The sequence below is a fragment of the Mobula birostris genome, chromosome 21 (assembly GCF_030028105.1).
Source record: "Mobula birostris isolate sMobBir1 chromosome 21, sMobBir1.hap1, whole genome shotgun sequence".
Classification (NCBI taxonomy): domain Eukaryota; kingdom Metazoa; phylum Chordata; class Chondrichthyes; order Myliobatiformes; family Myliobatidae; genus Mobula; species Mobula birostris.
Genome location: NC_092390.1, coordinates 11,346,450 through 11,370,145, shown reverse-complemented (window position 1 = coordinate 11,370,145; position 23,696 = coordinate 11,346,450). Strand labels below are relative to the sequence as shown.

General features: G+C 46.0%; 1 protein-coding gene across 1 annotated transcript in view; it reads right to left on the bottom strand.

Annotated features, from left to right (window-relative positions):
• Nucleotides 1–23,696, bottom strand: part of LOC140185888 (prominin-1-A-like) — a 95,868-nt gene that overhangs the window by 6,750 nt on the left and 65,422 nt on the right. Inside the window, 8 exon segments of the mRNA XM_072239692.1 lie at nt 983–1,095; nt 1,857–1,946; nt 5,714–5,782; nt 10,007–10,087; nt 13,648–13,701; nt 14,549–14,638; nt 16,997–17,068; nt 20,946–21,092. Of these exon segments, the coding sequence (XP_072095793.1) occupies nt 983–1,095; nt 1,857–1,946; nt 5,714–5,782; nt 10,007–10,087; nt 13,648–13,701; nt 14,549–14,638; nt 16,997–17,068; nt 20,946–21,092 (716 nt within the window).

Sequence of the window (23,696 nt, the reverse complement as noted above, 5' to 3'; positions counted from 1 at the left end):
TCTAGAGAGGACACAGAGGAGGTTTACCGGGATGCTGTCTGGATTGGAGAGCATGTCTTATGAGGAAAGGCTGAGCGAGCCAGGGCTTTTCTCTTTGGAGTGAAGGACGATGAGAGGTGACTTAGTAGAGGTGTACAAGATGGTAAGAGGCATAGGTAGTGGACAGCCAGAGACTTTTTCCCAGGGTGTAAATGGCAGATACAAGGGAGGATAATATCAAGGTGGTTAGAGGAGAGTATGGGTGAGGTGGGGGTGGAAATGTCAGAGGTTGCTGTTGTTACTCAGAGCAGTGGGTGCATGAAACACCCTGCCAGGGGTGTCGGTGGAGGCAGATACTTTGTGGGCATTTATTGATCTAATGACCTGGTCCTTTGAGTCACGCTGTCCCAGCACCCCCAACAAACCCGATGACCCCTAACCAAGTCAGGAAATCATTTTACAATGGCCAATTAACTTACGCAGTACTGCTTTGCATTGTGGGAAATTTGTGCATTCCACAGAGTGGACGTACAAAATCTCCTTACAGAACGGCGCCAGAACTGAACCCTGAACCGGATTGCCCCGAGCTGTAATAGTGACACACTGCCCGCCACGCTACTGGGTGTGCCACGATGGTGCAGCAGTTAACAGATTCTTAGATGGGAAGATGGATGATAGAAAAATGGAGGACTATGAAGAAGGAAAGGGTCAGATTGATCTGCGAGTAGGTTAAAAAGTCAGAACAACATTGTGGGCCGAAGGGCCTGTACTGTGCTGTAACATTCTGTGAAGTGATGTGCCTGTGACGCTACCGCAAGTAAGTTTTTCATTTGAACCCTACATACACGTACGTACTCGTGCACGCGACAATAGACCTGATCTTGACTTTGAGACTGACCGATAACCGTGAGGGGTTCGGCAGCCTGCTCCTGCTCCTGACCACAACAGTCACCTCACTTTCAACACTGGACACATACTCGTTTCAACATTACAAAGCACGTACTCATATACGTCCAGGGTGGTCATGCGCCAGTAGTATTTTGCCAGCTTCACTGCGAATATGATGCTCGGAATCAGGAAGATGGTGCACCAGCCCATGCAAAACCAGAAAGCATTCTGTAAAGACAGATACAAATCGTCACACCTTTCTGTCCCCACACCCCATTCGGGGTTCCCGTTACCAACCCCCTCTATGCATTACAATTAATAAGTAGATTTTTCAATGTAAATTTATTTTCAAACTACTTCAACAGACAGAACCTTACTCTAGAAGCTCCCTCTACACTGTCCCATCACACCCCTCCCAGGGTAAGGACAGCACGGGTTAGATACAGAGTGAAGCTCCCACTACACTGTCCCACCACACACTCCCAGGACAGGGTCAGCACGGGTTAAATACAGAGTGAATCTCCCTCTACACTGTCCCATCACACACTCCCAGGGCAGGGACAGCACGGGTTAGATACAGAGTGAATCTCCCTCTACACTGTCCCATCACACGCTCCCAGGGCAGGGACAGCACGGGTTAGATACAGAGTGAATCTCCCTCTACACTGTCCCGTCACACTCTCCCAGGGCAGGGACAGCACGGGTTAGATACAGAGTGAAGCTCCCTCTACACTGTCCCATCACACACTCCCAGGACAGGGACAGCACGGGTTAGATACAGAGTGAATCTCCCTCTACACTGTCCCATCACACACTCCCAGGGCAGGAACAGCATGGGTTAGATACAGAGTGAATCTCCCTCTACACTGTCCCATCACACGCTCCCAGGACAGGGACAGCACGGGTTAGATACAGAGTGAAACTCTTGGTGGGTAGTTGTTCAGCTGAACTAGTGTTATCCTCCTTTCCCCTCTGAATCCCGTTCTTACCAATGAGTCCAGAAGGTAGGAACAGGAGATGGTCGCTACAGAGTCCAAGGCATTGGCTGCTGGTTTGCACCGGGCTACATCCTGAGTTATCTGGAAAATAAACAGGTTTCACTTGAGTAGCCATGAATGAGCCGAAATTAGTCACAGACAAACAAACATCCACCCCGTCCACTGTGTGGGACCCACCCCAGCCTGCACGTGTGGCAGCTGTTCCTCACCGAGACTTAGAACGAGGGACTGTGACAGTGAACTGTACTCAGGCGAAGGTGGCAATGTTCAGGCCTTGGACTGAGGAACACAGAACCAAGACTGACCACATTATTTTAAATACAAGAGAACGTGCAGGTGCTGAGCATCCGGAGCAACACACAGATTGCTGGAGGAGCTCAGCAGGTCAGGCAAGCATCTATACGGAGACGAATAAGCAGTCGACGTTTCAGCCGAGACCCTTCTTTAGAAGGTGGCGGGGAGGGGAGATGAAGGTGGACAAGCTGGCAGGCGATAGGTGAGATCAGATGAGGTGTGAGTGAGTGGGTGGGGGAGGGTGATGGGAGGCGACAGGTGGAAGAGGTAAAGGGCTGAATTAGAAGATATCTAATAGGAGAGGAGAGTGAACCATGGGAGAAAGGGAAGGAGGAAACACACTAGAGGGAGGTGTGAGAAAAGGAGGGGTGTGAGGAGAGCTAGAATTGAACAGATTTTTAAAAAATGTTTAGAGATACAGCATGGTTACAGGCACTTCTGGGATAATTACACCCATGAAACCAATTAATCTACTGACCAATATGTTTTTGGAATGTGAGAGGGAAGGGGAGCACCCACACAGTTATGGAAAATTCCACACAGACAGCGGTGGGAATTGAACCCAGGTCAGTGGCAATGTGAATGGCTGCACCTCCTCTGTTTGTTTAGGACTGAGATGATGAGGGAATTCTTTACTCTAATGGTTGTGAATCTTAGAAAGCTCCAAGTAGTGCGGCTGCTCTGTCAGTGAGAGTGAAGCTCCCGCAGTGACTTTGTTGAAAGGTGGCTGGACAGTCAAGTGGTAAAGTGGTTTACTATTGTCACGCGTACTGAGATAACACGAGAAACCTTGTTTCGCACCACATGGACTCGCATCGTTTCGTTCCATCAGTATTGTACATTGAGGTGGCACAAGGGTATGCAACAACAGGATGCAGAAAATACTAAACCCAAGAGAGCATAGTGGTCAGCACAATGGTTTACAGTACAGACGACCCGGGTTCAATTCCCGCCACTGCCTGTAAGGAGCGTGTAGGTTTTCCTCTGGCTGCTCCAGTTTCCTCCCACGATCCACTGACCTACTGACTGGTCTTTGTAAATTCAAAATACACTGCAGATGCTGTTGCTCCTCCAACCTGAGTTTAGCCTAGAGGAGTAGGGGTGTAGGAGTAGCCTAGCAGTAGAGGAGGCCATGTATGGACATATCCGAATGGAAATGTGAAGCAGAGTTGAAGTGGGTGGCAACCGGGAGATCCTGTCGATTGTGCCGGACGGAACTCTGCTTCCCATTCCCATTCAGGTATGTCCATACATGGCCTCCTCTACTGCCATGATGAGGCTAAACTCAGGTTGGAGGAGCAACACCTCATATACCGTCTAGGTAGTCTCCAGCCCCTGGGTATGAACATAGAATTCTCCAACTTCCAGTAATTACCTCCCCCTCCCTTCCTCTATCCCTATTTCACTCTACCCCCTCCCCCAGCTCCCTCATGGTTCCGCCTCCTTCTTCTACCACCCATTGTTTTCAGGGCTATGATATCGATGCTTCCCCTCCCCCACCCCTTTGTCTTTCAAGTTACTGGTCTTTCAACTGAAGCTACAAGCATTCTTCAAATCCTTCCCCATCTTTCATTCTTCAGTCCTGATGAAGGGTTCCAGCCCAAAACATCGACTCATCATTTCTGACTGATGCTGCCCGACCCGCTGAGTTCATCCAGCGTACTGAAGGTGGTCTTTGTAAATTGTCCTGCGGCTAGGATAGGGTTAAATTGGGACAATGTTTGGAATTGCATAGTTAATCCAGGTGAATGGAAACCTTTCTAAAGAACGTCCTCAACTCTATTCTTCAGCCCGGCTCAAGGGGCTTATTCTGTGCTATAGTTCAATAAGTAGAATAAAATAAATAAATTCTACAAATGCTGGAAATCCAGAGTAACACAAAATAGTGGTTGAAGGGGCTAATTTGAACTGGAGGTCTGTAATTAGTGGTGTTCCACAGGGATCTGTGCTGGGACCTCTGCAGTTTGTGATGTATATAAATGACCTGGATGGAAATGTCACACACACAAAGTGCTGGAGGAGCTCAGCAGGCCAGGCAGCTTCTATGGAGAGGAGTAAAGAGTCAACGTTTTTTTACCAAGACCCTTCACCAGGATTCACTTGAAACGTTGACTCTTTATTTCTTTCACGAGATGCTGCCTGACCTGCTGAGTTTCTCCAGCATTCTGTATGGGTTGCACAGAAAGCTGAATGAAGTGTTACATTCACAGAGAAAATGCAGTGCAGGGAGGGTGTGAATCTGTGGAATTCATTCCCGGTGTGGAGGCCAGATCACTGGGTATATTTAAAGTGGAGCTTGATAGATTATTGATCAATGAAGATGCCAAAGGTTACGTGGGGAAGGTTGGAGAGGGATAATAAATCGGCCATGATGGAGTGACAGAGCAGACTTGATGGGCTGAATGGCCTAATTCTTCTCAAAAATGAAATAATAAGGTGCAAGGCTATAAGAACGTCGATGGTGAGGTCAAAAGGTCACCTTTTCATACAAGGGGACCATCCAATTGTCATATAATAGCATGACACAGGCTGTTGTTGAGCCTGGCAGGACATGCTTCTGCCCAACGGGAAGGGAGAGCTGAGTCAAACTGATCAAGGGTCTGAGTGCCTTATGCTCCAGTCTCTCAATCACAGTTTGAGGGCGAGGTGCACTACTCAGCTTTTCAGTGCTGGTGCGGGGCGTTCATTTGAGCACAAGCAATAGGAGCAGGGGTTGACCACCTGGCCCATGAGTCTGCCATTCTAGAAAATGACCGGTGATCTGGCCATGGGTTCCGCTCCACCCACCTGCCTTTTCCCCAGAAATCTCAATTCCTCTGCTATGCAAAAGTTAATCTTCAAATATAGTTAATTTAATAACCTCTACTGCTTCTCTGTGCAGAGAAATCCACAGATTCACTAACTTGCTGAGAAAAGCATCTTCTCCCTACCTCTGTCCTAAATCTATCCCCCCCAATCTATGTCCCCTTGCTCTAGTTTCACTTCCCAGCCAGGAACAATTTTCCTGTCTCTCCTATCTATCCCTTTCATAATTTTATAATTTACAATTCATTCCCACCCAGAAAGTTTGGGATTGTTAAACTCGCAAACATGAGGAAATCTGCAGATGCTGGAAATTCAGGCAACACACACAAAATGCTGGTGAACGCAGCAGGCCAGGCAGCATCTCTAGGAAGAGGTACAGTTGACGTTTCAGGCTGAGACCCTTCGTCAGGACTAACTGAAAGAAGAGATAGTAAGAGATTTGAAAGTGGGAGGGGGAGATCCAAAATGATAGGAGAAGACAGGAGGGGGAGGAATAGAGCTAAGAGCTGGAAAGTTGATTGGCAAAAGGGATACGAGGCTGGAGAAGGGGGAGGATCATGGGACGGGAGGACTAGGCAGAAAGGAAGGGGGAGGAGAGCACCAGAGAAAGATGGAGAGCAGACGAGGAGTTATTGTGAGAGGGACAGATAGAGAAAAAAAGGGAAAAAATAATAAATAAATAAATAAATAAGGGATGGTATAAGAACGGGAGGAGGGGCATTAATGGAAGTTAGAGAAGTTAAGCTTACCATTTTCTTGGCCCAATTCACATATTGATTGAAGTAACTCAGCTGGCAGTCCAGGAAATCCTTGGATTCCTGTTGAAGGAGAGCACTTCAAAGGTCAAAGTTCAAAGTAGATTTATTATTAGTGTACATAGTCGTCACCACATACTACCTTGCGATTAATTTTCTTACAGGCATTCGCAGAACAAAGAACTACAATAGAATCAATGAAAAACTACACATAATGTTAAACAACCAGTGTGCAAAAGAAGAGAAACTGTGGAAATACAAATAATAATAATAAATAAATAATGCTGAGAACATGAACTGTAAAGTCCTTGAAAATGACTCCACAAGTTGGGGAATCAGTTTGGAATTCAGGTATTTCACACTGGTTCAGGAGCCTAATGAGTGTGGAGAATAATCAGTTTCAAAATCGCTGGCGTGGGACTTAAGGATCCTATACCCCCATCCCGAAGTAGAAGTTGTGTAGTTAAAATGGGAAAAGCATTTCAAAGTTCAAAGCATAGTTTATTATCAAAGTATGTGTATGTCACCGTATCATACACGGAGATTCATTTTCTTGCAGGCACATACAGGAAAATTTATAAACAAATGCTGACAATCAACAAATGTGCAAAACAAGACAAATTCAAAGTTGAAAGTAAAGTTACCTTCAAATTACACGCTTGTCACGTGTACAACCCTGAGATTTGTTTTCTTGTGGGCATACTCAATAAATTCAAGAACCATAATAGAATCAATGAAAGACGGCATCCAACAGGACAGACAAACAACCAGTGTGCAAGAGATGACAAACTGTTCAAATAATAAAAAAATAAAAAAAGAAGTAATAACAATAAATAAATAAGCAATAAATATCGAGAACATGAGAAGCCTGCTTGAAAGTGAGTCCATAGGCTGTGGGAACATTACAGTGATGGGGCAAGACAAGCTGAATGAAATTATCCCCTCTGGATCGAGAGCCTGATGATTCAGGGGAAATATCTATTCTTGAACCTGGTGGTGTGGGTCCTAAGGCTCCTCTACCTTCTTCCTGATGGCAGCAGCAAGAAGTGTGCATGGCCTGGGTGGTGGGAGTTCTTGACGATGGATGTTGCTTTCCTGTGACAGTGTTTTGTGTAGATGTGCTCAATGGTGGGGAGGGCTTTACCCGTGATGGACTGGGCCGTATTCACCACTTTTTGTAGGATTTTCCATTCAAGGGCATTGGTGTTTCTGTATCAGGCTGTGATGCAACCTGTCAATATACACTCCTCCGCGCAAGAAGTTTGTCAAAGTTTTAGATGTCATACTGATGCCGGCTGGTGGCGTAGTGGCATCAGTGCCGGACTTCGGAGCGGAGGCTCCCAAGCACCCTTGCACGCTTTCCATCCGTGCTGGGTTGAGTGTCGTGCTAGCAACTCGGCCTTGTAAAAATAAGAAAGCCTGCTAAAAGAAACACCGTCATGACAGCGTCATGATGACTCCACTCGGAGTTAAGGGCTTTCTTCTTCAGAAACGCTGCCCCATGTCTTCATAATTGCACTTACCTACTGAGGGACTTAAAGTTGCTGATCCTCCCCACCTCTGACCTCCTGTTGCGTACTGGCTTATGGAGTTCTGGTTTCATCCTCCCGAATCAATAACCGGCTTCTTGGTCTTGCTGACGTTGAGCGAGAGGTTGTCGTTCTGGCACCACTCAGCCAGATTTTCAATCTACCTTCTATAAGCCAATCTGTCACCACCCCCGATGACAGTGGTGTCGTCAGCAAATTTGAATATGGCATTGGAACTGCTTAGCCACACAGTCATTGGTGTAAAGTGAGCAGAGTACAGTAGAAATGGCACAAATAAAACAAACGGAGAAGGTGAGTTGTAAATGGTTATTGAAAGTGAGTCTGCAGGTTATGGAATCAGTTCAGTGCCGAGGTGACTGAAGTTTTCCATGCTGGTTTACCAGCAGTTGGTTGGGGGGTAATAACTGTTCCTGAGCCTGGCGGTGTGGCACCTAGGTATTTCATTTTGGGCAGAGATTTCATCGGCCACTGGAGTCCAGGGGTGTGGTTGGTGGTTGAATGGTGTGGTCTGGAGATCAAGAATGTCACAAGAGGTGCAGCCATGATCTCCGAAAAGCCATCTCAAGGGCTAAGTGGAGATTCCGGACTAGACTGGAATCAGTGAGGGATGCTCGACAGCAGTGGCAGGGTTTGAATGCCATAACCTCCTACAAAGCTAAATCTTGCGACATAGGGGACAGCAGATCTTTGCTTACAGATGAGTTCGATGCCTTCTATGCTCACTTTTGATCACCAGAACAGGGTGGAACCATCACGCACCCCGAAGTCTCCTGACGATCTCTTGATCTCAGTATCTGAAGATGACGCGCAGGCTGCCTTCAAGAGAGTGAATCCAAGGAAAGCATCCAGTCCAGACAGAGTATCTGGCCAAGTACTGAAGACCTGTGCTGACCAGCTGGCTGGTGTATTCACGGAAATCTTCAGTCTCTCACTCCAGCATTGTGTGGTACCCACCTGCTTCAAGCAGGATTCAACCATACCAGTGCCCAAGAGGAGCGTGGCAACCTGTCTAAATGACGATCGCCCAGTGACACCGACATCCACAGTGATGAAGTGTTTTGAGAGGCTGGTGTTGAAGCGTATCAGCTCCTGTCTGAATGGTGACTTGGATCTGCTCCAGTTCACCTACCGAAGCATCTGCTGTAGACCTGTTGCTGCCTCACTGGCCCTTCACACAACCCTAAGACATTCGGACAGCAAGGATACACACATCAGGATGCTCTGTATCGATTACAGCTCAGCGTTTAACATCATCACCCCCTCAAAACTGATCAATAAACTCTAAGACCTGGGCCTCAATATGCCCTTGTACAATTGGATCCTGGATTTCCTCACTTGCAGACCCCAGTCAGTTCAGATTTACAAAAACATCTCCTCCACACCCTCCATTAGCAAAGGAATGTGTGCTTACCCCACACTATTGGCTTTATGCCTATGACTGTGTGGCTATGTAACAGCTCCAACACCACATACGTTTGCTGACGACACCACTGTTGTGGGCTGTATCAAAGGTGGTGATGACTCAGCATACAGGAGGGAGATTGAAAATTTGTCTGAGTGGTGTAATAACAACAACCTCTCACTCAATGTCAATAAGACCAAGGAACGATTGTAGACTTCAGGAGAGGGAAACCCGTACCAGTACTCAGAGGATCAGAGGTGGAGAGTGTCAGTAACTTTAAATTCCCGGGTGTCACTTTTTTGGTGGACCTTGTCTGGACCCATCATATAAATATTATTGCACAGAAAGCACAACAGCGCCTCTACTTCCTCAGGAGTCTGCAGAGGTTCAGCATGTCATCGATAACCTTGGCAAACTTCAATAGATGTGAGGTGGAATGTATATCGACTGGCTGCATTATGGACTGGTATGGGAAAACCAATGTCTTTGAGTGGAAAATCCCACAAAAGGTAGTGGATTCGGCCCAGAGCATCACAGGTAAAGCCCTCCCAACCATTGAACCACATCTACATGAAATGTTGCCATAGAAAAGCGGCGTCCATCAACAAAGTTCCTCACTGCCCAGGTCATTCTCCTTTCTTGCTGCTGCCATCAGGTAGAAGTTACAAGAGCCTCAGGACTCGCATCACCGGGTTCAGGAACAGCTACTACCCCTCAACCATCAGGCTCTTAAACAAAAGGGGATAACTACACTCATTGTGTTTCTGGTGTTCCCACAACTAACGGTCTCTCTTTAAGGACTTTACCTTGTTATTTCATGCTCTCATTATTTATTGCTATTTATTTATATTTGCATAGTTTGTTGAATCAAGGAAAAACTACACACGTGACTGACAAACAACTAATGTGCAAAAGAAGGCAAGTTACAAATACTAAAATATTAATAATACATAAATTAATAAAAACACAATTTGTGCCCGACACCAGCCACCTAGGCCTGCGTCGACATAGTACTAGCAAATTGTAGAGTCCTTGAAAGTGAGTCTATAGGTTGTGGAATCAGTTCACTGTTGAAGTGAGTGAAGTTATCTACACCAGTTCAGGACCCTGATGGTTGTAAGGTAACAACTGAAGGGTGATAACTGTTCCTGAACCTGGTGGTGTGGGACCTGAGGCTCCTGTACCTCCTTCCCGATGGCAGAGCAAGAAGAGAGCATGGCCTGGATGGTGGGTATCCTGGATGATGGATGTTTCAAAGGCAGAATGACTTCCCCCTTCACAAACACCTACAATAACAGACTCTGGGGATCTGAGCAACTTCCTCGTGGTACTCACATTCTTAATGATGTCCAGGGCTTGTGTCTGGAGGAGAGCCTGTGCATTTTCTATCTTCGTCAAAGTGGTGTTCACTGCTCTCTGTAAAACAATCAGTACAATGAGTGACTGTCTATAATAAAGTTGGAGTAAGTATCGATAACGGTGTATAGCAAAATGAATTTCTATAACTCCATTATACAACTGTTACTGTGCGTAACATTATATGAAATTGTCACTCTACATAACACCCACGCTGTATAGAATACTTACTGTACAGAACACTACTGTACAGAACACCAATTTATACCATATGTAATATTAAAGGATATAACACCAATTTAAATAATGTTGTTTTTGTATATGACACCATTACTATATATAACACCATCACCATATACAAAATCATTACTGTGTATAACACCATTACTGTAAATAAACTGTTACTGTATTATACTTTGGCTGTAGATAACACCATCATTGTCACAACACAATGCCACTGTAAATAAAACTTATTGTATTATTCTGTTCCTGTATGTAACACAATCAACCTATGTAATACCATCACTATAAATAAAACTATATTATGCTATGGCTTTTATCACCACTGTTACTGTACTGTATGATACAATTGTTGTATATAACACCAAATTACATCTAAAAACTGGGACGGTATTGCACTCAATAGGTAGGCCCGGAGGAAATCATTCAAGAGGGAGCTGCGCTACATGAGAGTGACCTCCGCTGTGCGGCAACCGCGAAAGAACAGAGCGAACAACCAAAAGATCCACCCACTGACCACAGCCTCTATTTACTCCTGTCCACATTGCACCAGAATATGTTGACCCGGGATCAGCTTCTAGGGCCACCTGAGGACCCAGCAATAGAGAATCCTTTAGGAGAACATCACACGTGATTCCACTGCTACTATAACGCCATTAGTGTAGATAACACCATCACAATATCACTGTAAATACAATTATTGCTGTATGACACCACTATGCTCTACAGAAAACTTATTGTGTGACACAATACAGAACACCATTACTCCGTGACACCATCATTATATAAAACGCAAAGTTCCTATAAAAATCAAAATATCAATCGTAAGCCACACCTCGAAGAGCCTTGTGCAGTTTGCTGCAAGAGCATAGTAACACATGGATTACAAACATTTCACCCTCGCAGATGGCCAGTCTCCTACCTACCACCTTCTGGCATCAGTCAAATGACCCTTAATTCTCAAAGGTATTGAAATAAGACTTCAGTACATCCCTTGACTCAGCCTTTACAGCCTTCACAGAACAAACTCTAAAGATTCAGCAAGTTGGAACACCAAATTTGTGGATGGCTCCAAGATTAGGGGTGCCATGGACAGTGAGGAAGACCATCAAAGCTTGCAACAGGATCTGGGCCGGCTGAAAAAGATGGCAGATAGAATTCAATGCAAACAAATGTGAGGTGTTGCACTTTGGGAGGATAAGCCTGGGTAGGAGTGGTAGGGTACTGCATAGTGTGCTGGAACAGAGCGATTTGGGAATACAGATCCATAATCCCTTGAAAGTATAGTGACAGGTAGGTAGGGTCATAAGGAAAGTATAGTAACAGGTAGGTAGGGTCATAAGGAAAGTATAGTAACAGGTAGGTAGGGTCATAAGGAAAGTATAGTGACAGGTAGGTAGGGTCATAAGGAAAGTATAGTGACAGGTAGGTAGGGTCATAAGGAAAGTATAGTGACAGGTAGGTAGGGTCATAAGGAAAGCTTCTGGCACATTGGCCTTCTCAATCAAAGTATTGATTACAAGAGTTGGGATGTTACGTTGAAGTTATACAAGACGTTGATGAGGCCAAATTTGAAGTACTGGGTGCAGTTCTAGTCACCAACCTACAGGAAATATATCAAAGTTCAAAGTAAATTTATTATTGAAGTACAAATATGTCACCATATATAACCCTGAGTTTCATTTTCTTTCAGGCATACTCAATAAATCTCTTATAGGATAATAACCGTGATAGAATCAATGGAATGGAATATGATTGAAAGAGCACAGAGAACATTTACAAGGATTTTGCCAGGACTTGAGGACATGAATTACAGCGAAAGATTGAATAGATAATTCATTTTTCTTGAAGTGTAGGAGAATGAGGAGATTTGACAGAGGTATACAAAATTATGAGGGGTATAGACAGGGTAAATGCAAGCAGACTTTTTCCACTGAGATTGGGTGAGACCAGAACTAGCGGTCATAGGTTAAGGGTGAAAGGTGAAATATTTATGGGGAACCTGAGGGAGATCTTCTCACTCAGAGGATGGTGGGAGAGTGGGACGAGCTGCCAGTGGAAGTGGTGGATGCAGGTTTGAATGCAACACTTAAGAGAAGTTTGGACAAGTACATGGATGGGAGGGGTAAGAAGGGCTGTGGTCTAGATACAGGTCAATGGGACTAGGCAGAATAACAATACAACACAGGCTAAATGGGCTGAAGGGCCTGTTTCTGCACTGTAGTGCACTGTGACTCCATTCCATCCCGCCATTCTGCTTATCTCGGTTTAGCCCCTTATTTTAAGGCAGTGACCCCCGATTCGAAACACCTCAGCCAAGTGGTAGAATCAATATTACTGGAACTGTGCCAAGCCACGGTGTCGCCTGTTTACAGCCACGAGGAAAGAGGCAGCAGAGCCAGTGTGCTCCATCGGGGGGCTGGGGAGGGGGCAGTGTGGGGTGGGGCATCCAGGCTGGAATTGGTGCTGCCCCCAAGTGTCCGCTCGGCAGAGGACAAGCTCTGTTGTAGATCATCTATAGATTGATGGCTCGAGTTTGGACCGTGATATCAATACGTGCTTGCTATCTTGCATGTGTTGTGTGTGACTGTTGGTATCATGTTTTCTACCTTGGCTCCAGAGTAACACTGTCTCGTTTGGCTGTATTGATCTATGGTTGAATGACAATTAAACTTGAATTGAGTTGAACTTCCACCACACAACACTTTGGAAGCACCTTAGTAATAATGCCCAGACTGACAAAGAAAGAATAACTTAAAATAAAGAACAAAGCTTAAAAGAACAAGTTTTTAAGAACAATAAAGTATTCTTATGGTCTCCAAACAGCTAAGGACATTTAAATTCCCTCTAAAACAGGGTGGTATTTGAGTTAACCTGATCCCAATTCCACTCTTGGAATATACCCATTTTGCTATTACACCATATATTTAAATTAGAAATTGATGGAAAGGTAAGTTTTACAAAATGGGCTTGGAGAATTACCTGCAAATTAAATTGTGTAATGTTAACAATGCAAAAAAGACAGGCTTGTTCCTGAGGTGTAATAAATATTGCTCCAGAGAGATGTTGCATGGTCTCTTCATGTTGTATTAAGTCTATGATTCTATGTAGAAGAGTATTATGAGGCATGAAAAATAGGAACAAGAATCCTGGAGTTGTTTAGGAGTCAATAATGGCAGGTTAATTCAGAATTCATCGCCCTGCCTCATGGGACCAAGGTATCCTGACGATTTAGGAATGAGGTTTCGACTGTGATCAGTCAGCTCCTGTCTGACACTTGGACAAACAGTTCAAACTGCATCTCCTCAGGTTTGGCAGCTCTCTGCTGGTCTAGGAGAAAAGGAGATCGAACAAATCACTACTCCAAACTATCCACCCACCTCAAGGCCTGAAGCTTTTGCTTGAAGTTTCTGAATGTTTTGTTTCAAAGTTTTCTGGAAAATTAAAAACCAAACATTGTCAATAAACAGAATAGATTCTGCAGGCTGTTTATTCTCCTCCATGGATGCTGCCTGACCTGCTGAGTTCCTCCAGCTTTTTGTGTGGGTTACTCTGGATTTCCAACGTCTGAGGGTCTCAATGTCTGAGCTTTAATTGTGTTTGCTGTCGTTCAGAACAATGGGAGTTTATACCGAGGAGGTTTAGCAGGGTGCTGCCTGGATTAGAGAACATGTCTTATGAAGAAAGGTCGTGCGAGCTTGGGTTTTGCTCTCTGGAATAAAGGAGGATGACAGATGACTTGATCGAGGTGTATATAATGTTAAGAGGCATAGAGAGAGAGTGGACAGCCAGAGACTTTTTCCCAGGGTGGAAATGTCTAATACCCGGGGACGTAATTTTAAGATGATTGGAGGAACGTACAGGGGCAATAGCAGAGGTGGGTTTTTACACTGTGAGAGGTAGGTGCATGGAACACACTGCCAGGGGTGGTGGTAGAGACAAGTACACTAGGGACATTTGGGAGACCCTTAGGTATGCACATGGATGAAAGAAGAATAGGAGGCTATGTGGGAGGGAAGGATTAGATTGATCTTGGAGTAGGCTAAGAGATTGGCATAGCATTACAGATAGAAGAGTCTATTGTTCTGTGTTGAATACAGATTGCACTGTTTAACAAGTACAGGCCGTGCAGAGTGGGTGAATAAACACCACAAATAAATAGGGGGTCTGCACTGCGTTCTAATGTTCTGTTTTACTGCTCTGAGCCCCACCTCCCCTTGCTCCGTGTTCAACACGGAAGTGCCTGTCTCAAACGTGCGACCAGCCCAATGAGGAACCTACCACGTTTGGCATCATGTCACTCTTAACCCAGCGATCTAGTTGCTCCAGTTTGCCCGCCTGTAGGTTGAGCTCGGTTTCGGCGGATTCCGGCTGTAACAGAGCAAGGGATGTTTGCAATCAGTGTCTGGCAACAGCCCTGTCCCCAGGTTCCCCCGTTTCCTCTCAGTGAGGCCATAATCACAGGAGCCGGGCTAGGTCATTCGGTCCATCGAGTCTGCTCTGCCACTCAACCATGGCCGATCCACCTTCCCCTTCGTAACTCAGACACACTCGTAAGCAGAAGTCTGTATTTTCAATATTTCCTGGTTAGCGTTCTGGATTGCACGTAGGAGCATTGGCATATTTGGAGGTGGCATTTTTATTAGCTTCTAGTGACGCCAGCAACTAATCAGTGCCATGGGATTCTGATGTGGGGCACTATAATTTATCATGTCCATAGTGTTGTACAGCCTAGACACTGGCCCTTCAGCCCATTGCTGCTATCTATACTAATCCAAGTTGCCTGAACTCATTCCATATCTCTCAATGCTCTGGCAACACACATCAAAGTTGCTGGTGAACGCAGCAGGCCAGGTAGCATCTCTATGAAGAGGTACAGTCGACGTTTCGGGCCGAGACCCTTCATCTGAGTCCTGACGAAGGGTCTCGGCCCGAAACGTCGACTGTACCTCTTCCTACAGATGCTGCCTGGCCTGCTGCATTCACCAGCAACTTTGATGTGTGTTGCTTGATTTCCAGCATCTGCAGAATTCCTCGTGTTTACGTCTCTCAATGCTCTGCTCACTTAAGGATCTATCAAGATGCTTCTAAATTATTATTGTTGTTCCTGCCTCTGTCACCTTCTCTGGCGGCTCGTTTTGGATACCAATTTCTAACTATGTGAGGACTTCAGATCTCTTTAAACGTCACCCCTCTCACGACCGGTGCCCTCTGCTCTCAGTGGCCACTTTATTAGGTACCTCCTACAACTGAGTTACTGTCGCCTTCCTGTCAGCTGTGAACCAGTCTGGCCGTTCTCCTCTGACCTCTCTCATTAACAGGCGTTTTCACCCACAACACTGCCACTGACGGGATGTTTTTGTGCTTTTCGCACCATTCGCTGTAAGCTCTAGAGACTGTTGTGCGTGAAAATCCCAGGAGGTCTGCCAGGGACTGGAGAGGAGGTTTGACCAAACGCAGAGCAGCGAGAGGATTTATTTGGGGGTGGTAACTTTAATAATAAACTGCAAAATAAGAAGCCAGAAAACAAGAAAGAACAGATACCCAGCACAACAAGCCAACAAGGCTGGGAGCGCCTGGTCGAAGCTGGCTGCTTCGTATGAGTGAACACCGATTATGGCTGGGAGCTGGGTTTAAATAGGCTGCAGGTGATCAGTTGGAAACGAGCGGCAACTGACTCCTGTTAACTTGCTGGAGACTGGAAGGTGCCTGCCTGTGCAGGCCTAACAGGATCAACAGCTTCTGAGATACCCAAACCATCCTGGCACCAACAATCATTCCACAGTCAAGGTCATTTAGATCGCGTTTCCTCTCCCTCCTGATGTTTGGTCTGAACCACAACAGAACCTCTTGACCATGTCTGCATGCTTTCACGCATTGAGCTGCTGCTACAGGATTGACTGATTTGCTATTTGCAGTAATGAGCAAGTGTACAGGTGTACCTAATACAGTGGCCACTGTGTGTAGTTTTAGGCAACCGTGTCATGAGACCCAAAGTTGCATTTGCTACCCTATCCACACTTAGTAATTTTGTACATTTACAATTTTATATAACCTACAAATTTGTAGGTGATACTGATTTAGTGGGCCACATCCCCTCTTACCTCTTCTCTTCTCCTCACCTGCCTATCACTTCCTCCTGGGGCCCCTTCTCCTTCCCTTGCTTTCATGGTACACTATCCTCTCCTATCAGATTCCTTCTTCTTCAGCCCTCTACCTTTCCCACCTATCACCTCCCAGCTTTCCACTGCATCCCTCCTCCTCCACCAACCTGGCTTCACCAATCACCTGCCACCATGTACTCTTTCCCTTCCCCCACATTCTGGCCTCTCTCCCATACTTTTCCAACCCCGATGAAGGGTCTCGGCCCGAAAGATCAACTGTTCATTCCTCTTCGTAGGTGCTGCCTGGCCTGCTGAGTTCCTCCAGCATTTTGTGCATATTACTCCAGATCTCAAACAGAGCTGGATCTCTCTGGACTCATCCAGTCTCCATTGGGGAGACAGGGTTCTGGCACAGAGCAGGAGGTAAAATGGAAGGGACGGGCTTGGCGGCTGTTGGACCACCACCCACTCTACAGCTGGCAACCATTCCTGGATCTAGGATTGCCGAAGTTTTCTAGTGGTCAATATTGATGGTAGTTCCTCGCCCAGTACTAACGCTCTCTCAACTGGGTGTTGGCTCCCAAAGAGAGGGTTATTAAAGAGAGAAGAGAGTTGACGAACTGACCACATTCTTGGAGAGGTTCTGTAGCTTCCTTGCAGTATCAAGGAGTTCACTCTGAGTTAAAGGAAGGTTCAACTGTAAAGAAAGAGAGCATTGGGACAGGTGTTAGCGAGAGCCTTGGTGAGATTCACTCTTATCTCAATCCTCAAGGACACTTAATGCCAAGAATATTGTCTATCACACTGCATCATTGCAACCAGAGCAGAACATCCCATTACCTCACTGCATAGGGTGACTCCAATGTGCAGTGACATCAGTGAGGTTCAACCCCAAGCGGTCATCTACCCAACTGCGGTGATGCTACTGGGTACAAATTTTTGGGTTGGTGCCCAATATATTTAAACTCAGTAGCAGGGCAGCACAGTAGCTTAGTGGCTACAATAACATGTTACAGTGCTCATGATCTGGTTTAATCCCACTGCTGTCTGGAAGGAGTTTGTACGTTCTCCCTGTGACCGCGTGGGTTTCCTCCGGGTGCTCTGGTTTCCTCCCACATTCCAAAGACGTGTGAGTTAGGGTTAGTAAGTTGCTATGTTGGTGGCAGAAGCATGGTGATAACTGTGGGCCTCCCCCAGCACATCCTCATACTTTGTTGGTTATTAACTCAAACGACTCATTTTACTCAACGTGTGACAAATAAAGCAGCTGGACAGGGCCAAGATATCCTCATCCGACATTTCTGACCCCTAGGCTGAGGGAAATTGTCAGGTGTGCAGGTCGGGAATTATTTGTTCTGAATTCCACCCCCCACCCCAGCTACTTTATTCCAAACCTCACCCAGCCCACCTTGCTGACGCGGAATGTGCCAGTGGGATTTCAACACAAGCAACTTTGCTTTGAGGGGGCATCCCTGAAGGAAATTTATCAGCCCAGCTCGTCATAGCAAGGTCCCTTGTGGGGGTGGCCAGGTAATCTGCATTACGGTGCCCACCGACAAACTCAGCATTGGCTGAGACACAGGTGGAGCTGTCAGATGTCTTCTGCACACCCAAGAGCCCCAGTGGAGCAGTGGGATCTCGGACAAAGCTGACCCATCCACCTTTCCCCTCAGTACAACAAGTAAGTCTCAGTTCCGACTTTGGGGTCAAGTCACTGGAGGTACTCCCAGTTTCACAGCCTCTGACTCTGATTGATCGTTGCACCATCTCACACACACCCATCCATATACCACGTTATAAACACACAAACATATTCATAGTCACACAAAAACACACACATCAGCATTATACAATATACATTTACTCATACATATACATACACACACACACACACACACACACACACACACACACACACGGACTGGACAAGTGGGTGATTCCGTGACACCACATAGAAACAACTTGCTCAGTTTGGGAGAGATCAGGCAGGTTATTTAGTTTCTTCTCACATTGTGGGTTTGGCTGTTGAGATGCATATCAATTTGCAGTTGCGAACAGCCCTTTGGAACTGATACCAGACTTCCTGGTGTATTACTGACCCGTCAGAAGATAGTGAAGCTTAATCTGCATCCATGCTGGATATAAACACACACACCAACCAAATTCCATTCAAATGCGAGGGTCCTTTCAACAATCCAATAGTTCTGCAGTCACATTTACTGCAGCAGCTTCACATTTCCAGGGAATTTGAAGAATTAGTTTTAAACTGGCACTGAGAGATATCAGTGATTTGTCAGGAGTGTGATCGGATTGGAGACACACTACTCTCTGTGAATGTGATGAGAGTGGTTTGTCAGGAGCGTGATCGGATTGGAGGCACACTACCCTCTGTGAATGTGATGTGAGTGATTTGTCAGGAGTGCGATCCAATTGGAGACACTCTACCCTCTGAGAATGTGAGGTGAGTGATTTGTCAGGAGTGTGATCTGATTGGAGACACACTACCCTCTGTGAATGTGATGTGAGTGATTTGTCAGGAGTGTGAGCGGATTGGAGACACACTACCCTCTGCGAATGTGATGTGAGTGATATGTCAGGAGTGCGATCGGATTGGAGAAACACCACTCTCTGTGAATGTGATGTGCGTGATTTGTCAGGAGTGTGATCTATTTCGAGACACACTACCCTCTGTGAATGTGATGTGAGTGATTTGTCAGGAGTGCGATCCGATTGGAGACACTCTACCCTCTGAGAATGTGAGGTGAGTGATTTGTCAGGAGTGTGATCTGATTGGAGACGCACTACCCTCTGTGAATGTGATGTGAGTGATATGTCAGGAGTGTGATCGGATTGGAGACACACTACCCTCTGTGAATGTGATGTGAGTGATTTGTCAGGAGTGCGATCAGATTGGAGACACACTCCCCTCTCTGAATGTGATGTGAGTGATTTGTCAGGAGTGTGATCGGATTGGAGAATCACTACCCTCTGTGAATGTGATGTGAGTGATTTGTCAGGAGTGCGATCTGACTGGAGACACACTACCCTCTGTGAATGTGATGTGAGTGATTTGTCAGGAGTGCGATCGGATTGGAGAAACACCACTCTCTGTGAATGTGATGTGCGTGATTTGTCAGGAGTGCGATCTGACTGGAGACACACCACTCTCTGTGAATGTGATGTGCGTGATTTGTCAGGAGTGTGATCTATTTCGAGACACACTACCCTCTGTGAATGTGATGTGAGTGATTTGTCAGGAGTGCGATCCGATTGGAGACACTCTACCCTCTGAGAATGTGAGGTGAGTGATTTGTCAGGAGTGTGATCGGATTGGAGACACACTCCCCTCTGTGAATGTCATGTGAGTGATATGTCAGGAGTGTGATCTGATTCGAGACACACTACCCTCTGTGAATGTGATGTGAGTGGTTTGTCAGGAGTGCGATCGGATTGGAGACACACTACCCTCTGCGAATGTGATGGGAGTGATTTGTCAGGAGTGCGATCTGACTGGAGACACACTACCCTCTGAGAATGTGATGTGGGTGGTTTGTCAGGAGTGCGATCGGATTGGAGAAACACCACTCTCTGTGAATGTGATGTGCGTGATTTGTCAGGAGTGTGATCTATTTCGAGACACACTACCCTCTGTGAATGTGATGTGAGTGATTTGTCAGGAGTGCGATCGGATTGGAGACACACTACCCTCTGAGAATGTGAGGTGAGTGATTTGTCAGGAGTGTGATCGGATTGGAGACACACTCCCCTCTGTGAATGTCATGTGAGTGATATGTCAGGAGTGCGATCTGACTGGAGACACACTACCCTCTGTGAATGTGATGTGAGTGATTTGCCAGGAGTGCGATCGGATTGGAGACACACTACCCTCTGCGAATGTGATGGGAGTGATTTGTCAGGAGTGTGATCTGATTGGAGACACACTACCCTCTGAATGTGATGTGAGTGATATGTCAGGAGTGTGATCAGATTGGAGACACACTACCCTCTGTGAATGTGATGTGAGTGGTTTGTCAGGAGTGTGATCCGACTGGAGAAACACTACCCTCTGCGAATGTGATGTGAGTGATTTGTCAGGAGTGTGATCTGACTGGAGACACACTACCCTCTGTGAATATGATGTGAGTGATTTTTCAGGAGTGCGATCTGACTGGAGACACACTACCCTCTGTGAATGTGATATGAGTGATTCGTCAGGAGTTCGATCTGATTCGAGACACACTACCCTCTGTGAATGTGATGGGAGTGATATGTTAGGAGTGTGATCGGATTGGAGACACACTACCCTCTGCGAATGTGATGTGAGTGGTTTTTCAGGAGTGTGATCTGACTGGAGACACACTCCCCTCTGTTAATGTGATGTGAGTGATTTGTCAGGAGCGCGATCGGATTGGAGACACACTATCCTCTGTGAATGTGATGTGAGTGATATGTCAGGAGTGTGATTGGATTGGAGACACACTACCCTCTGTGAATGTGATGTGAGTGATTTGTCAGGAGTGTGATCTGACTGGAGACACACTACCCTCTGCGAATGTGTGAGGGAGTTGAAATACCTGATCAGAGAAGCTGGTGAAGTTGAGATTTGTAACATTAGTTTCCAACACGTTCTTCGCAATCTCCTTGCCCTCGTTATCCAGTAACGTAATGCCTGATAAATTGACTTCCAATTTTTCAAACTGGTTTGAAATATCCCCGGTGTACTGAAAAACAAAGGAATGTATTACTGAGCCTCAGCAGCATTGAAGCGAGCGATCAGGGAGCTCACATTGGTGCTGTGTTTGAGGAGCAGCTTGTGTCTAGCTGGGGCTCACGGTGCAGATTGTACACTCAGTGCTGTGGAGTGGGCAGATAAACAGGGTGCTGGTGTCGGATCTGATGATATGGATTAGAGATTGTTTGGAAGTCAAGAGTGAGATTTGGTGGTTATGGCTGTTTTATTGAATGTTACAAGAATGAAAAAGAAACAAAGGAGAAGAAAGAAGCTGTGGTCGTCTCATTCTCAGACTACAGTTAAGAACATTCCAATGCTAACAATTATCCTTGAAAATAGCCAGATTCATGGCAGCGGAGGGGGTGGGAGGCGGGGGTGACACCTACTGCCGAAACTCTGAGAAATTCCTAGCTGTGCTACAATTACTGGAACAATTCCACGTATTGATCAGTACACACAAAAGAGACTAATGCAGAGCCTTTGTGGGAGGGAAGGGTTAGATTGAGCTTTAAGCAAGTTTGGTGGTCTTCTTCATCTTCTCCTTCCTTTATTTCCGGCTGCTTAGACGCACCTAGGTGTGTTACAACCCTTCGCAGGATGTATAATTAATTATAGAACTTCAAGGAACTCATATTCTCGAATACAACCTAGTCTCACGTATAAACTGAGTAATAGACTCTTCAATCAGATGTTGATTCTCTTGATGGCCAAAGAAGGATTTAACAGAAGACCAAAATTAATTTAAGCCAGATAGCCTCTTGAACAACATGCTTCTTTCAAATTTGTATTGATTACAGCTCAGCAAAACATGCTGGACTGTCTCCGGACTACCGCAGTCACATGGTCAGCACAGCAACGTGGGCCAAAGGGCCGGTACTGTGCTGTAATGTTCTAGTTCCGTGTTCTATAGGCGATTATATAAAAACACAAGCAAGCAGGGTAAACTACAAGGAAAATACCAGAAAGACAATTCTCCTCCCTAACCCAGTACGAGTTGTGGGCTACCTTGTCTTGGATGGAGCTGAACTTGTTGGAATTTCACTTGTCCAGGGAAGCTGGCAGTATCCCATCACTTTGTAGATGATGGAGAAACTTCTGGGCAATCAGGTGATATATCTCTCTGGTTCACGCTTAGCATCTGGCCTGTGGTCCTGTTGAATCAGTAGTCAGGCATGACCCATTGATTCCCAGGATTTGGCAAAGGCGATTTCTCTCTCATAAAGTCATAGAGTAAAAGAGCTCAGGAACAGGCCCTTCAGCCCATCCGGTCCTTGCAGTACTGTTATTCTGCCTAGTCCCATCTACCCGCACCTGGACCATAACCCTCCAATGCACATACCTATCTAAACTTCTCTTAAATGTTGAAATCTTAACTGGGTCTAAAGCTGCTTCCTAATTTCACTCCTGAGGACCTGCCTCTTATTTTTGGACTCTGCCACCTCGTCTGAGACACTCCGATATTGAAAGCAATTTCTCTCCGTCTATCCCAGCCATCCTCCCAATATCACCATAAGACCATAAGACAAAGGAGCAGAAGTCGGCCATTCGGCCCATCGAGTCTGCTCCGCCATTTTATCATGAGCTGATCCATTCTCCCATTTAGTCCCACTCCCCCACCTTCTCACCATAACCTTTGATGCCCTGGCTACTCAGATACCTATCAATCTCTGCCTTAAGTACACCCAATGACTTGGCCTCCACTGCTGCCCGTGGCAACAAATTCCATAGATTCACCACCCTCTGGCTAAAAAAACTTCTTCGCATTTCTGTTCTGAATGGGCGCCCTTCAATCCTTAAGTCATGCCCTCTCATACTAGACTCCCCCACCATGGGAAACAACTTTGCCACATCCACTCTGTCCATGCCTTTCAACATTCACACAAGCTTTGACCAAATCACTCGATCAATTCTGTTGAACAACAGAAATCAATAAAATCCCAGGCCATTTCTAAGGAAATGTGTCTGAAAACTTGCTTTGCACTGTCTGGAGGGCTCTTTAGGGGTCGCGTAAAGGTTGCGTAAAACTGTGTAAGATCGGGGTTTGTACGTTCTCCCCGTGACCGCGTCCGTTTCCTCCCACATTCCAAAGGCTTACAGGTTAGGGTTAGTAGCACGTCCCCGGAATGTGTTGGTCATTGACATAAACGACGTATTTCACTGTATGTCTCGATGTGCATGAGACAAATAAAGGTCATCATTATATTGTGAACGCTGTTCATGAGAGTTGAACTTCACAGTTGGTAACTGACTAAACAGCGCCGTGCCGCATCAGAATAATTCAGCTGCCACAGCATCGGCCTCCTTGCGGCCTGTTCATCAGGTGACGGTATCCTACTGCAGACGACAGCCACACTGCTCAGCTGGGCGGGGGGGGGGGGGGGTGGTGGTGGCTTTACATTCACTGCAGAGAGGTGAGGTGGGATTGAGTTTCGACAAAATGCAGCAAGTAGTCCCTGTCCCTCCGCCCAAGACCAACCCAAATTGCCTCACTCCTGGTTGAAACAATGGCCAGGAGACTCTTTCCCCTGACGTTGGGCGAGACTAGAACTAGAGGTCGTAGGTTAAGGGTGAAAGGTGAAATATTTCAGGAAAC